Source organism: Garra rufa, chromosome 3, assembly GCF_049309525.1.
Source record: "Garra rufa chromosome 3, GarRuf1.0, whole genome shotgun sequence".
NCBI classification, from domain to species: domain Eukaryota; kingdom Metazoa; phylum Chordata; class Actinopteri; order Cypriniformes; family Cyprinidae; genus Garra; species Garra rufa.
This window is the reverse complement of record NC_133363.1, coordinates 19,086,878-19,103,400: the sequence shown is the minus strand read 5'-3', so window position 1 is coordinate 19,103,400 and position 16,523 is coordinate 19,086,878. Positions and strand designations below refer to the sequence as shown.

Genomic DNA, 16,523 nt, shown 5'->3' with positions numbered 1-16,523 from the left:
CTACATGAAGGTTTCCAAGACATTAAATATTTGTAGAGATACAGCTTGCAACCTTATTCCTTAGCTTAAAATATGTTGTATCACAAAACCTTTGCGACTGTTGAAGAAAAAGCACAATATTATAATAAATTTGATCTGAGTCACTAAAAAAAACCTACAATGTACAGCCAAAGACCTGCAAGATGACTTGTTGAATAGAGGAAAAACATTTCAATGCATAAGAACACTAGAGTAGACAAGTATGGCCTTCGTGTTGGGTCATCTTACCAAATGCCACTCTTGACCAAGAAAAACATAAAAGGCAGACTTGAACATCTTATTCATTTGGGTAGACCTGTGGAGTTCTGGAAGAATGTTTTATGGAGTGATGTGACCAAACTGGAATGTTTTAGACCCATGGATCAGCGGTATGTCTGGTGCAAAAAATGCAAAGCTTATAAGCAGAACAACACCATCTCCATTGTCAAACTTGGAGGTGGACCAGTCATGTTATGGAGTTATTTTACTGTAGCAGGAAGTGAAACATCATGGATTCTTTGAAATATCAGGCCATTTTTACAAGAACTGTGATGCCTTTGGTGCCAAGACTGAAGCTGATGATCAATGCACTTTCCTGCAGGACAGCCATCCCAATTGTACATCCAAATCTCTTATGGTTCATTCAGGGATCAGTCATAGAATGTTCTTGAGTGGCCTGTTCAGTCTCCAGATTTAATTCTCATTGAAAATATTTGGCTGAATTTAAGGAAAGCAGTGGCAATGTGAAAACCAAAGATTATCAGTGATCTAAATACTGAGAAAAATGGCTATAAAGTTGTCCAAATAAAATTCTTAGTGATGCATATTACTAATCAAAAATTACGTTTTTATAATTTTACGGTAGGAAATTTACAAAACATCGGCTATTACTACAAATACACCAGTGCTACTTAAGACTGGTTTTGTGGTCCAGGGTCATATATTTTCAAGCTTATTTACTAGAAATTAATAATGGATGAGGTTACATGAATGGCTGATTACTGAAGAGGCTAATTAGAGTAGGCAATTAGTGTAGTTCAGTTATCATCCACAAAATATGCAAATTCATGCATATGCATGTTAAATGTTTCATTTTTACCGGTACCGCTGTTAAATGTGAAAGTTAATACCAACCATTAGTACACATTTTAGTGATAGATTTAAGATACATCCAAACACAAGAAATGGTCCATTTGAGTACAAACATTTCTTCTTTATTTGCCGTTCTTCCATTTTTTTAAATGAAATTCAGTCCTGCGTGTAACGAATTCAATTCAAAATCAAAAGTTGAATTCCCCAACACCCTTTCTTCAGCATCCAACAAAAAAAACAAGGGGCTCCACCCACCACCAACCACACCCTCAGTCATTTATGGCCGCACCCCTTTAAACACAGGAATGTGAACAGATCCATCAAAACTTTCCTCTACAAACGATCAATAACAAAAACAAAAGAAAAACAACAACAGGGGAAGGAAAGCAAAGACCTGGGGGGTGTTCCATAAACCAAGTTTACCAAATAAGTCAGGCTTATTTCAGTTAGTCTGACTTATTTTGAGCCAAATCAAGTGACAATAAGTCAGACTAACTGAAATAAGCCTGACTTATTTGGTAAACTTGGTTTATGGAACACCCCCCTGATCAGGCACAAACTGTGAAACAATGAAAGCTGACAAGAAGAGCCCTTTCAGCAAGGGTAGAGAAAAATAAAACAGCCTGGTAATGAGTATGATATTAGTTAGTCACAGCACCTCCTAGAGGTCACGTTTCAATTTAATACCCTTGGTTTATACATAACAGAAATATAAAGCTTATTGACAATTAGCCTGCACCTCCCTCCCATTCAAAAAAAAAATTCAGTATTCCTGCCCCTTCGAAAATGTGTAGAAGAGCGCATTTATGTGACCATCCTAAACATGGGCACAACAGTCTCTGCATATATGATCAGATGCGTGAGAGGAGGGCGATGATGATCCCTAGTATTTCACCCCTGGAACAAACTCCTTGGCTTCAGGGTTTAAGATGCTCTTTCGCTGGGGGGGAAAAAGTAGAAGAAATCAATCACAAGATTATCTGACATAAGTTAGTGCTCCTTTTTTACAAATTCTATGGAAGAAAAAAAGTATTGGAGTCTATTGACTTTCATTGTATGGAAAAAACAGAGTGCAACAGTGGCCAACAACTTTTTCAACAGCTTTGGCTCTGGGAGTATTTTTCCCATATGAATTATAAATGATGAAGAAAGCCATGAATCAACATGCACTTGATTCTAAATACTGTGTTTGTTACCTGAATGATTTTTTTTTGTTTAGTAATAGTTGTTCATGAGTCCCTTGTTTGTCCTGAACAGTTAAACTGCCCGCTGTTCTTTAGAAAACTCCTTCAGGTCCTACAAATTCTTTGGTTTTTCAGCATTTTTGTGTATTTTAACCTTTTCCAACAATAACTGTATGATTTTGAGATCCATCTTTTCACACTGAGGAAAACTGAGGGACGTATATGCAACTTTTACAGAAGGTTTAAACACTCACTGATGCTCCAGAAGGAAAAACAATGCATTAAAGGTGGTGAAAACTTTTTGAATTTGAAGATCAGGGTAAATGTAACTTCTTTTGTCTTCTGGGAAACATGCAAGTATCGTCTGTAGCTTCTGAAGGGCTCAAAAAATATGACATTTTAGGCAAAATAAGAAAAATGTTTTCACCCCTGGCCCTTAATGCATTGTATTTTCCTCTAGAGCATCAGTAAGCATTCAAATCTTCTAAAAACCATACAGTCATTGTTGGAAAATGCTGAAAAACCAAAGAATTTGCAGGACCTGAAGGATTTTTCTGAAGAACAGTGGGCAGTTTTACTGTTCAAGACAAACAAGGGACTCAGGAAAAATTATCACTCAACAAAAAAAAAAGAAAATCAGGGGATCATTCAGGTAACAACACAGTATTAAGAATCAAGTGTATGTAAACTTTTGATCGGGGTCATTTTTAAAAATTCAACTATTATTTTCTCTTGTGGACTATATGTAAACATTTTATGTGAAATTTTTTATTCAAGTCAGTACAAAATAAAAAAAATAACAAAATAATTAACATTTTGCAGATTCTGCAAGATGTATGTAAACTTTTGACTTCAACTGTATATAAAGTACATATTAATTTATCTACAAAAAAAAGCAAAGCCTGACTTTCCCTGTGCTTTCAGAGTGCTTCTTTTGGCAGGATCAGTTTATTGTGGTTCTCTGATTGGTGGAGAATTATTTTCAGAATCTTGGGTAATGTAGTTTTTAACCAGGAATTTCTGCTGTTAAATACGTCCATTAACAACTTTGTAGCTCACAGTAGGTGTGTTTATAAGGGTTTGTACATTATTGCTAAAAATCTGTTAAACAAATTATTTTTTTACTTCTGTAACTCAACTGTTGCACTCTATGACTTTAATTGTTTAAACAAAGCAGAAACAGTCAAAACATCTACTTATGTGTTTCACATGAAAAAACATCTTTCATTTTTTGGTGAATTATCCTACATACATTTATTTTCCTGTTGTATACTAAATGACCATGAGGACTCAAAGCTTACCAAGATTTCCTCTGCATTGCCATCGCTGACAGAAAGTCCATTGAGCTGTTGCTGAATTTGTCCTACTGAAGGGAGGTCCCTTTCTGGAATAAACCAATCCTGATCCTCCTCATCCAACATTTCTTGGAAACAGCGCTCCAAAAACTCTTGCTCAAGCAATTCCTCCTCCACCTAGGATATCATGTCCAAGTTGATGAAAAAAAAAAAAAAAAAAAAAACTTATATGTGAAACCTTATAATCTACAATTCAGCATTCCAAGAGTCCAGTCCAAAAATGGTTGTAAAACTATGAACTGTGCTAAACCCTAAAACAAACCTTAGCCATAAGTATAAAACCCATCCTGATCAATCAAGTTTTTGCTTTTATGCTGTGGGCTTGAATGGGCTGTAAGTGGGTTGGTGTGTGTACAGACCTGCCGATTGTATTCCTCCTCGTTCTCCATCCACATATACTCTGCAAAGGGGTTTGACTCATTCTCTGCATGCCCATTGGCTACTGGGTCCTTTCCCTCACTCCCTGGAACTCCGCTGCCTGGCATCTTTCCTATGTCAGCCCCGTTCATTTCTGCTGGCTCTGAAAAACGTAGACACATTTTAGGGATGCACTAAATTAATCACAGATATCAAGTCTGATATTGATAGCAATATTATATTATATTATATTATATACAACAGTTCTTTCTCGTTCTGAAATCTGATTGGCTGATAAAGAGTGCAACACTATTATCAGTTTCAACGACAGCTTGATGCAGCGAACAAATGCCCTGAGCAGCAAAATCAACCTTAACAGATAAAAGGAAATTAACGTTACGACAAAGATAGCACTTTCCACAGCAGATATTTAAACTAATGTTTATTGTGAATATGAGACCGATCTGAAGGATGAATTCCAGATCAGATGCAGGTAATCACACTCGTCCATCTCTCCCTCATAATACATAATACAATGAGCTTTTAATACAGTAATACAATAAGCTTTCAATGAAGCAACTCAATGTTCCTTCATTGCTAGTTTTAAAGTGACGTTTTCAGATTAGTAACTGAGGCTTGGGCTCAGCTGTCAACTTTAGATTTGAATTTGTGGCAGAAAGAAGTAGTTCTGCACAAAAGAGGGCTTTTAAAGACACGCTGTTGTTATTTTATGTATTTACACACTTGTGCCATCAAACAGTTGTATAAACGCAATATCACACTCAGACATAAGATATGGCTGTATATCGGCACACTGTGATTACCTACGGCTGAATCACAGCAGTACCGTAATACAGCCATATCTCAGCCAATATTATCAAAATCTGGGGTGTGCAAAGTGAGCAAACTGTGAAAAAAATATATATATATAACCAGCCTAATGAGACTGAACGAAACACACACACCATATATTATCACACAATATATGTACATGACCTTAATCATTTTTGGTGCAATAAAATTAATGTCACTATGGTTTTTGCATTCCATCTACAAAATTCCCATACAAATTCTTCAGTTTTTCATTTTTCTACTAGTTACTTTGTTACTAGATGCTTTTTTTAAGGTACCTAATATTTAATTTCCATGATCTATATATTCTTAAAGAATTAAAAATTAGTTGTCATTTAAAAGTGTGCCTTCTTGCATTATTATGCTGTTATATTATCAGTGGCATAAAATGGTCTTAAAATTATTTCTGGTGCAATATACTGCACAGTGCACAACAAAAAGTTATCGTGACCTGACCGGCCCACACACACACACACGAAAAAGACGTCTCTTATACTCGTCAAGGGTGCATTTATTTAATCAAAATTACAGTAAAACAGTAATATTCTGAAAGATTATTACAATTTAAAATAACTACTACTTATAATTTTTACTATCTATTTATATAGCTATTTATTCCAGTAATGTGAGTGAATGGTACATATATATATATATATATATATATATATATATATATATATATAAAAATAAATAAATAGTCCACAATAATTAGAATTAGAGCTGAGAAACCAGTCAGGACAGAAAAATAAGAGCAGGGCTGCTAAAACGAGTCAATAGCATAAAGCGTGTTACTTAAACACACAACCACACCCACTCACTGCATACATGGACTACTGGTGCATGTACAAGATCACATTTCATGATGCAACATGGCTGAACACTCAACCTGTTCGCATGTAATAGAAAATCATATAAGACCAACTTAAAAAGAGAAGAAACAGAACACACAATACATGTAATGCACATTTCCAAATATATACTAATAGTTGTATTTGTATGAATTCCTCTGACTTGGAGTTTTGTTTTTTTTTGGCAATCAACTATGCATTCTTATGCATGCAACTAAAGCCTTTTAAAAAATTTGGACACAACCACAACTCAAAACATATGCATGTTTCCTATGAGCTGTAAATGTTTACAGTAATACCTGCTGTAAACACTAGAGGGAACAGTGAACCTGATGCAACAGATTAAACTGTTAATTTCACATAGTATTAAAATGATTACTTGGTTATGTTTTAACCATGCACAATAAGTATACATTAACCTGCTGCAGTGCAAAAAAAAAAAAAAATCAGCTGCTTACACATTGATTGTCTGAAACCTGAAGCTGAATGCTGCCTCTCACAGTATGTGGAGAGAAAGGCATTGAAGCACATCCAACTTCAATATTTGCACAAGCTTTCACTAATTGAGCAGCATTCTATTTTTACTATTGCTGCAGCATGTGTGTACAATACATATATGGGCCATTCTGCAGAATTGTTACAAAGGCAGAGTTGGAAAAATCTTGAAAAAAAAAATTTCCCACTAATCTATAATAGAGAACTCATATATGCATATTTATTATGTTTCAGTTGTAACTGCACATTTTCGGTACTAGTGACAGTAATGTTTTGGTAGCGACCACATCACATTACAGAATTTTAACTTGCATACTAAAACACTACTAAACCATATTAAAATACAAAAATAAAATTTTATAATCGTACTAAAATTGGTTTATTTCCCCTAAATGAATGATTATGTGTTCCCTTTTGTCATTACCGAAACAAAGATGACATGTTTCGGTCGTGACTGTTTCGGTAATGACAATTTTAGATACTTTTGAACTTAGCTTTAAAGACGCTAATCAGCACATGGTTAGCTAGCACAGTTCTAAACGGTTGTACACGCATAAAAACTAAATGCTATGGAATAACTCGCCAAAAAACAAAGTTACACACAGTTCCTTAAAGTTACACACAGATTTTCAGACTTTTGAACACATTTACCTTAAAATGATGGCACCTCTCTAGTTAAAAGTACCCAATTAATTATGATTTTTAATACAGGCCTATATTAAGCTTACTGATATTTTAAATATTATTGTGGGTTTTAATAGATAATAGAAGGATCTTAGTAAACTAAGATTTGAATACTACAGTGTGATTTAAATGTGCTTTTTGCTTGTGGGAGAGCAATTTGCACCAATTCTGTACAAAGTCCCATATACAATATGCTCAACTTGACCCTCCTTTTCCAATGTAATCAATGAACCACAAATAAAATCAGGCATGATTCCAAAAACATTTTTTGACTCACATTTGATCATACTGCTAATGTTACAGCAATTTTACACAAAATGAAATTAAAACAGCTGTTTTTACCAAAATTACAAATGGAAAAAAGAGAGTAGGCAATATGCAGTGAACACAGTAGCAAGGTAGCATTTTCATTAGCAACAACCACAGACTCACAGAACATTTGCGGCTGTCTGGCTAATGTGTGTTAAGTTGGTATATGAGAGATCAGGCTTAAAGCTTAATAATAGCAGTGACATCACTGGAGGAAATGAGCTCATCTGTGAGTGATGACATGAGAGGATGAGCTACTGCGAGAACTGAGGGGCTTTAAACTCTCTCTCTTAAAATATCTCTCTTGCTCACCTACTTACACACACACACACACACACACACACACACACACACGTCTGATATGTAATAAACAGAAACCATACCTAAAACAAGCACATGAGAGGTTTCTGACAAAACATTCATCTGCAAAGCTGGACCCACTGCTATTTGTTATTTTGCAATTTGCAATTCGCTTTTTGGGTTAATCCATTCACATTTTGCAGCCTAAATCCTTGAGTAAAAAAAAAAGAAATAAACAAATCAGGACATTATAATCACAGTGTGCCACCTGTCTACTTGCTGGTTCAGACAGACGTGTCTACACTAGTTGGCAGAGCTAGTGATCATGGCTGTACCAAGTATGTGCAACTGCATGCATTGCTTCACATAGTGTACCAGGGCAAAACAAATCAATGCTGCAATCTCTGAGGTTTGAACAAACACAAGGAAACATGTTTGTATAAACAAACTGTTTCAATGCATAATATACAGTTACTAATAAGCGCAGCAAAAAAAGCAATGTCCCTTTCATCAGGATGTTGTATTTTAAAGATAATTTTGTAAAATTCAAATAAGTTTCAAAGATCTTTATTGGAAAGGGTTTATACAATGTTTTTCCATGCTTGTTCAATAAACCATAAACAATTCATGCACATGCACATGCACCTGTGGAACAGTCCTTTAGACACCAACAGTTTACAGTTGGTGGGCAATTAAGGGCACCGCTACAGTAACTTATGTAAACAGCCCTTTTTACTCTCTTTCAATTGACAGTTAAATTGGTCTTGTTGCCTATTGTACGTACAGCTCTCAAACTCTGTTAAAGGTGTCATGAACTCAGAAATGAAAATGACCTTTATCTATTGACATATAAGAGGTCAGTGTACTATAAAAACATACTCTTAGTTTCAGAAGTCAAAACAAACTTATACTGAAGCCAGTCTGTCAAAACGACAGGTTGTGGAATGTCCCACTTTATGCTATAACAGTGTGGCTAAACACTGTCTCCGCAGCAAAACACCAACGCTTCTCACTTAATTTGAACTCGGATCTGTATACAAACAACGCACAATCCAACACAGGATTTTCAGAAAGATTGAAACAAAAAGATGGTGATGTGCTTACTTTACTGGATCCGACAGTAATGAAGCATCACACAAGCGTGAGTAACTGTTATTACATGGTCACTAGCTTTGTCTGTTATCACAGATTGTTTGATAAGTACTGAGTATTTATGTTTTAACTTAAATCACAGCAGTGTCTATCTATGAAGGATGTAGGCTGTCAAATATACACAACCGTTAGCCAATCACAGCTGTGGGCATCCAAACGGAGCGTTCTAATAAGGGGGGTCAGAACAGGACAGAAAATAGCCTATTACTTCAAAATTATGTTTTTTTGATGTAGGATGGTCTTCCCACAAAGTTGCTCCCATTAGGTATGTGATCTGCAAGCAATTCATATCCTGTATTCTCCAGTCAGGCATAAAAGCTATTGGATGTTATTGAAGATTTGACGGATGAACTTAGGCCTTGAATACACTTGATCGTTGTGTCAAATGTGATCAAACTTCCTAGTTTTATAGACGTTGCCATCTTTGATATTACTTCAGTCAGTGTTGGTTACAGGTGATAGTCACAAATAGAAAACAGGCTTGACTCCCATTGCTCATTTACTGTATAAAGACAGCATTTGAGATGTTATTGTAGGCTGCTATGTATAGGACATTTCGAGATTCACACCTGTCAGTAAATGCAGTTGTCAGTCCCAAACACTAACAGTGGGAATGTAGCCAGTGATAAAAAAAAAAAAAATCACTAAGGTATAGGTAGAATGAAGGAAAAACTGAGACTCAGCTGGGGAGCCCACAAATCAAAACAAATACAAACATATACAAAAACATTAATGAGACAAACAAATGTAATGCAGCCACACATAGCATTTATAATATTGGAAAACTTGACATTTTTTTTTTTACAACCAAACCAAAAAAACAAACGTAATTTTCACTCTTTTGAGTCTCAGCTTGCCCTCTTTTTAAAATATGGGACAAGGCCTGATCCCAAGCACCCATGTATCATAGTCCATTGTCATAAACAAGAGTTTAGTAAAACTACAGTGTCCTACTATCTACTGTTTTATGGTATTTTATTGCCCCTGACCAATACAATGTTCAAAGATACTAGGTCAACAAATAACACCTTAGTCGAGTTTAGAGAGTAGAGTAAGTGTTATTCAACCCACTTGACAACAGATTTAAGATTCCTCCCTCACACCTTCAACAAAAGCAGCTAAATCAGGACACCTTGGCCTATGCAAGGAGCTGATAATGGCAGTGGTTATACAAGTTACATGTTTCCTTCAAACATAGTGATAAGCATGTGTGACAGACTGACTGCAGAAAATCTCAAGCTTATGCAACAACACGCCACTGCATGTGTGTTTATAGAGACACCACTGTCAGAAATATAAAAACAAAAGGCTAAACAAAGTTAACCTTTTCTTCTAGACAAGCCTTCTGATATTAAGGCACTGTATGATAAACTGAAGTAGTAAACAAATTCATTAAATAAATGAAGCACTTTCAACATAATAAACGACTTTAAACATGAACGCACCAAATCTCAACTAAGTTTCAAGAAAAAACAACCATACAAACTGACTATTGCTTACACCGTTTCCTGCACGCTCTTTAAACACTTTAAAGCCAATTATGTAATCCACTTTTGCAGCGGGATAATGTAGAGGACAAACAAATAACGTTAGCTCTCAGCAATGCGACTGTACGTTACCTTCATGACAGGACAAAGCACGTAACATTGAGAGTAAACTGAGAAGAAAGGTCGTGTTGACAAATGCAATGACAGCCCAAGTGGGCCACAACAACCCCCTGACATGACATTAGAGTTATCTTTTATCTAGAAGAACTTCATACACAACTGCGAGACGCAAAATAACGCAATGTTAAACGTGTAGAAAAAAAGCACTCCAAATTAACGTACAACCAAACAAGAATCAGTTTGCACGGCCATGTTTGCTGTCGGAACCGCTTTTTTAGACATTAAGACAGCGTCCAGTCAATGACAGAGACACACAGACACAGTGAAGTCTGGTCGAGACGTGCAAATACACACACCGAGAGGAAAACAGTGCAAGCTAAAGACAGACTGAAAACCGTGCAAACATCGTACCTGGCATTGCTGACGCTTATATTGTCTGTCAGATCTCGTGGAAAGCTTCGGTTAACACTGTACGGAATGATTAATACCTAATTTGCAAGGTAACGTTAGTTGAGCTGAGCTGAGATGGCTGACTGCCATTAGAGAAACACAACACATTACGAGCAAAATGGTCATGTGGTTCCTGCTTAAACAAACATGCATCAACCCTCCTCCCTCTGTGTTTGTCTCTTTCAAAAACAAACAAATACATAAACATGCAGTTATTACATATGCAACCGACCGTTTGATCATTCGTCATATTTATGGCGAATAGTGTCCGGTACAGAGTTTATAAAAAAACTGCATGTTATTGTTTAGAAACACACCAACAACAACAACCCTGACCTATTCGGTAAAATCCACAAGCTTATTTTCAAGAACAATGTGTGAAACGCACTTATAAATAATATTAAGTTTATTTGATTAAGGTACAGGAAAACAAATGCTTGAACATAAAGTAGCAGCCAGAATCACTCCAGCGAATCGGTTCCTTCGAATAGTTTGTTTTCAAGGAGCGTGTTGAAAACAATTCAGCCATACGTCGTTACGTAATTGCGTCATAAACTGACTCTTGACACCCCAGCCTGGGATATTACGTGTACAGGCATGTATTGCGGTTTTATTACGTGTTCATATGTCGTAATAAAAAGTGTTTTTAGTCTTTCACGTGTTCTAGTTTTTTTTTTTTTTTTTTTTTTTTTTTTTTTTTTCCAAAAGCAATTACGGTAGCAAAACTTGGCTAAAAGGGTATTTGCAAGTTATAAAAAAAATACTCTTTATCCATGTTAACTCATACAGATCAAACGATTTAATCAGTCATGAACACATGTCGGTTCACATCAAATGTTCTGTTTCGGCTCATTGTGAATCATGAACGAATCATTTTCTTTGAAACGATTCGAACCAAAAGAATGATTCGTTTATTAAAGGGACGTCGAAAACATGCATCGAGCGTTCTTTTCGTTTCTTTCACAAACACAAAAATACATTAATCTATTTTTGTTTATTCAACTGAGCGTCTGATCATGACATATTTATAAAATATGCAAGGATGTTTTCTGGAATATAGTTTCGTAGTTTTAAAAGATGGGGTCATTGTTTAAAAATACAGAACTGTTTGAAACGAGTTGGTGCAGAAAAACAAAATGTTTGTGCATGCAAATTACAGCTTTATTTGTTTCCCAAAATGTCAACATGAAGCTTAGCAAGGAAAAGAAGGCATTCCCCATTCTCAACAGTCTCAAAATTCCAATATAACACGGAGTAATGCAACACAAAACTGGTTTATAATGTTGTGGATGCTTCCCTATATTTCTATGTGATTGTGTAATGTTTTAATAACTGTTATTATTCGCTACTTACTTTTAGTCAAATCCTCCGATGTCCGATGGTAATAACTACATCAAACACACAGAACAGAGGAAATATTTCTGTAGACACAAAAAGATGGCCAAGACGCGGGCTATAGTCTCTGATCGATTACTGACTTGTGAAAATGTAAGGAGGACAGAACTGATAAAGTCCTGACAGATGAACCGTGTCGCTTTGTCTTGATGTTTTGAATGTGCAACGTAAATCACCAAATGTGATTGTCACGTGACCACAGCTGATCACACTCACAACTCATTGATTGGAGATTTTTGCGTATTGTTGCATTTTATAACTTTGCGATTTTGGAAGTAATGTTGTTTGCAAATTGCAATGGCACGTGGATTTTTTGCAACCTTCAGCGTTTGAACAGGCACCATTTGGGCCTGTTAACAGTAAAATCACTTTACTGATTCATTTGCTCAGTCAGTGGAATTTATTTTTTAACTTAATTTCCTTTCGTGAAGTGTTACGTTGTTTCGATAACATTTGTTATGATTTTTTTGTTTGTTTTGGTCTAGTACGTGAGATGTACAAAATGACCAAGATTTCATAGCTCACAAAGTTATTTTGGTGTCCAGCAGGTGGCGTAAGTATAAAGCTGTTTATACTTAATACCTCTCTATCCTATATTAAAACGTTTAACACACATATAAATATCTCGGATGAGGACAAAAATCTGGCAGTTGCATTAATGCTTAAGTTACATTAATAGCCAAACATACAGGACCTTTTGATATCGTACATTTAAAATGGCTTCAATCTGGTAAAATGTAACGTTCAAACTTTCCAGAGACAAAATATATGGAGAAGGCCATACGCTTTCGTCCCTCAGCTACACTAACTGACTCCTTAGTATACTGTGCAGTCCTTAGTGGACTCTTTTACAGGCCTAGAACAAGGGGCATTTTATGTTTGGTGTGTATTAGTATGGAGACTTGCTGAAACATAATTTGAAGAAGTTGTCTTCAACATTTCCAGTGATTTCTCACAATTCCGTCATAACAGAGTGTTGGACCAGCTTAAACCAATAAAATCTAGATCTTGTTGCGTTTGTCAAAGAAATACTGCTCACTACTGATTTGTTGGAAGAAGGTCATAGTTTACAGTTTACAGCTTAGCAATTTAATAAAGGTTTTTAGTTTGCATTAAGACAAAAATCTTTTTGCACAACCAAACTTCTCTGATTTATTTTGTTCTCCAAAACTCCCACCAGCCCGAAAGGCAATATGTTCACCAAATGCTTCTCCCAGGGACTTCTCCTATTGTAATACTTATTTCCTGACAGTACTAGAGTATCATTGTTCATGAAAACCACCCTAACATTGGGTTCCCATGTCCCGAAGTCTTCCAGCTTGTTCCAGTCTGGTCTACACATTCTCAAATGGGTGGGTGGATTTTGATGGTGTGACTTTAGTCATCTAGTAATTCTTGCATTACAATAGAGTTAAAGCAGGAGTCTCATTGAAAATAGCAATGTGTGTGTGTGTGTGTGTGTGTGTGTGTGTGTGTGTGTGTGTGTGTGTGTGTGACCGTGTGTGACCGTGTGTGACCGAGGTCAGAGGAGTGGACCCACCTTTTCCTCAAGTACAGACAACAGTCACAGGAAAGGCGAGGGTGGAAGGCATACACTCATGTGTACATGGTACTTGCACACGCATGGTATTTGTGCTCATAATATGAAAAATAATAATAAATAATAAAATGAGTGACAGAACTAATATCTAAAATTAATTTGAATAGATCTATAGATTTAAAGGGAGAACATGTGGAATACATTACACAATTAGATTTTGTCATTCGAATTGCTAAAGAAAGGTTGAGGGTTAGTAAGGTTATGGGCAGGCCTTTTGAAAGCGGAAGGGTGGTGTAAAAGAGGAAGCTTTAGGGTGTGTTCGTGATCAGAGCCAAAGCACTTCCTGGTTCAGTGTGCAGCACGAGTAGCTTAGTCGGGGGTTGTTCACTTCCTCTCAACTCACTTGGTTGTTTCCTGTCTGACCAAGAAAGCAATGTGTGGTCTGGAGAGTTTATACACAGCCTGACCAGAATATGCTGGAGTGGGTTGGCTGATAGTTGTAGGGATGCACCGATCCGGATCGGCCGATTCGTTTGCGCGTTTTGTCAATAAAGCCGGTTCTGTAATCAGCGGTAAATGCCGTCAGGTGCGTGATTTCACGTTGAGACATATATACTACACACAGCCGTTGTTCACAGACAAGATGCGCAAATCCATGTTCATTATCAGTGTGAATGTGCGCAGCTCGTCGGTAAACAACGGCTGTGTGTAGTATATATGGCTCAACGTGAAATCACGCACCTGATGGCATTTACCGCTGATTACAGAACCGGCTTTACTGACAAAACGCGCAAGCAAGATCGGCCGATCCGGATCGGTGCATCCCTAGATAGTTGTGAATGGATACTTTAACTTACAGTCAAATATGGAACAGAGAACATGTGAGTGTCTCTGTCAGTAAAAAATAGGGAAGAGAAAAAGTAGGACTGCTGGCTCCTCTAATGACCTTTGTGAGATTGGCCCTGGTGGCTTAGAGAGGTAAATGCTATTGGTAATGTGGTCCAGACTTAGTCAAATTAAGTTGGAGAAAAACAGAAATATCATATTCAATATTCATGGAAAGTTTTCTTGTTAAAGCAGTTGAGCAATCCTGCCTACCACTATTCAACTACCCCCTGAACTCTACTAAAAGTTTGTATGACTGTAGAAGGTCTGTTTTGGAAAATACAGTAAAATGAATAACTACAACCAGGAACACATTATTTCTGATATGCACAATTGTATTTGAGTATTTGACTTACAATGGTAGTAATGGTTTTTGTTTTTACTTTTACAAGTAAAAGGTATAAATTATCACAAACATTTATAAATACATTTACAGTAAAAAATCTTAGTAAAATATGTTTTTTAATAACTTATGAAGAAAGAAGCATTCAGAATTCTCTGTGAAACCAACATTTTTTTTCATGTACTTTTTGCTTCGTATTTTTAAGTTTTTATTTACAAATTTAACATCCCCTTTCAGAATCTGCAAAATGTTAATAATTTGACCAAAATAAGAAGGATCATACAAAATGCATGTTATTGTTTATTTAGTACTGACCTGAATAAGATATTTCACATAAAAGATGTTTACATATAGTCCACAAGAGGAAATAATAGTTGAATTAATAAAAATTACCTGGGATTCCTAATACTGTGTTCTTACCTGAATGATCCACAGCTGTGTTTTTTGTTTAGGTATAGTTGTTCATCCCTTGTTTGTCCTGAACAGTTAAACTGCTCACTGATCTTCAGAAAAATCCTTCAGGTCCCACAAATTTTTTGGTTTTCCAGCATTTTTGTGTATTTGAACCTTTACCAAACAATGACTGTATGATTTTGAGATCCATCTTTCACACTGAGAATAACTAAGGGACTCATATGCAACTATTACAGAAGGTTTAAATGCTGACCGATGCTCCAGAAGAAAAAAAAACATTAAGAGTCAGGGGTGAAAACTTTTGAACAGAATGGAGATGTGTACATGTTTCTTATTTTGCCTGAATATCATATTTAGTACTGCCCTTCAGAGGCTACAGAAGACAGTTACATGATTCCCAGAAGACAAAATAAATTTTGCCTGATCTTCAAATTTAAAAAGTTTTCACCCCCAGCTCTTAATGCATGGTGTTTCCTTCTGGAGCATCAGTGAGCATTTGGACCTTCTGTAATAGTTGCGTATGAGTCTCTCAGTTGTCCTCAGTGTGAAAAGATGGATCTTAAAATCATAAAGTCATTTTTGGAAAGGGTTCAAATACACAAAATGCTGAAAAACCAAAAAGTTTTTTTCTAAGGAACAGAAGCTGTATAACTGTTGAGGACAAACAAGGGACTCATAAACAACTATCACAAAAAAAAAAAAACCACAGCTGTGGATCATTCAGGTAAGAACACAGTATTAAAAGTCAAGGGGATGTAAACTTTTGAACAGGATCATTTTTATAAATTCAGCTATTATTTTCTCTTGTGGACTATATGTAAACATCTTTTATGGGAAATATCTTATTCAGGTCAGTACTAAATAAACAATAACATGCATTTTGTATGATCTATCTAATTGGTAAAATAATTGACATTTTTCAAATTCTGAAAACTTTTGACTTCAACTGTATGTACACTGAAGTGTTTTATGTGGCCTTTCAGGTTATTTTTCTGCTTTATTTTAGTGTCATGCAGTATATTTTTAAGCTTTTTTAGTTTATTTATTTAGCTGTAATTCATTATTATTAATAATATAATTATTTAGGTTTAGTAGTTTTAACACTTCAACTTCAAGTTCAAGTGCTTCATCTAATAATTATATTCAAGTTTAGTTGAACTTTTGAATTAACAAAAACAATTTCTAATAGTTTTAGGTTTAGTTACTATGAACACTGGTGTCGTGTGTTAACCTGATATTGTTT

At 35.8% G+C, this 16,523-nt stretch overlaps 1 protein-coding gene across 2 annotated transcripts; it reads right to left on the bottom strand.

The window, feature by feature from the left end:
* Positions 1–1,216: 1,216 nt before the first annotated feature.
* LOC141330990 (polyadenylate-binding protein-interacting protein 2B-like) lies at positions 1,217–12,191 on the bottom strand. Of its 2 annotated transcripts, none has more exons than XM_073835808.1 (4): positions 12,057–12,191; positions 4,009–4,169; positions 3,596–3,766; positions 1,217–2,050 (listed from the first exon to the last, which is right to left on the bottom strand). In XM_073835808.1, exons 2-4 carry the CDS (start codon positions 4,156–4,158, stop codon positions 1,994–1,996), a joined length of 378 nt encoding a protein of 125 aa, XP_073691909.1. In that variant the 5' UTR covers positions 4,159–4,169; positions 12,057–12,191; the 3' UTR covers positions 1,217–1,993. The 2 variants fall into 2 exon arrangements, with proteins under 2 accessions (XP_073691909.1, XP_073691908.1); XM_073835807.1 differs by lacking the exon at positions 12,057–12,191 and adding an exon at positions 10,665–10,823.
* Positions 12,192–16,523: the final 4,332 nt, after the last annotated feature.

What these genes read in the sequence shown, in the direction of transcription:
- LOC141330990 (XM_073835807.1), bottom strand. An exon ending in AGGAGGAATACAATCGGCAG is followed by an intron (nt 3,767 to 4,008) that starts GTCTGTACACAC and finishes ATGATATCCTAG; the next exon opens with GTGGAGGAGGAATTGCTTGA. An exon ending in GCAATGCAGAGGAAATCTTG is followed by an intron (nt 2,051 to 3,595) that starts GTAAGCTTTGAG and finishes TTTCCCCCCCAG; the next exon opens with CGAAAGAGCATCTTAAACCC.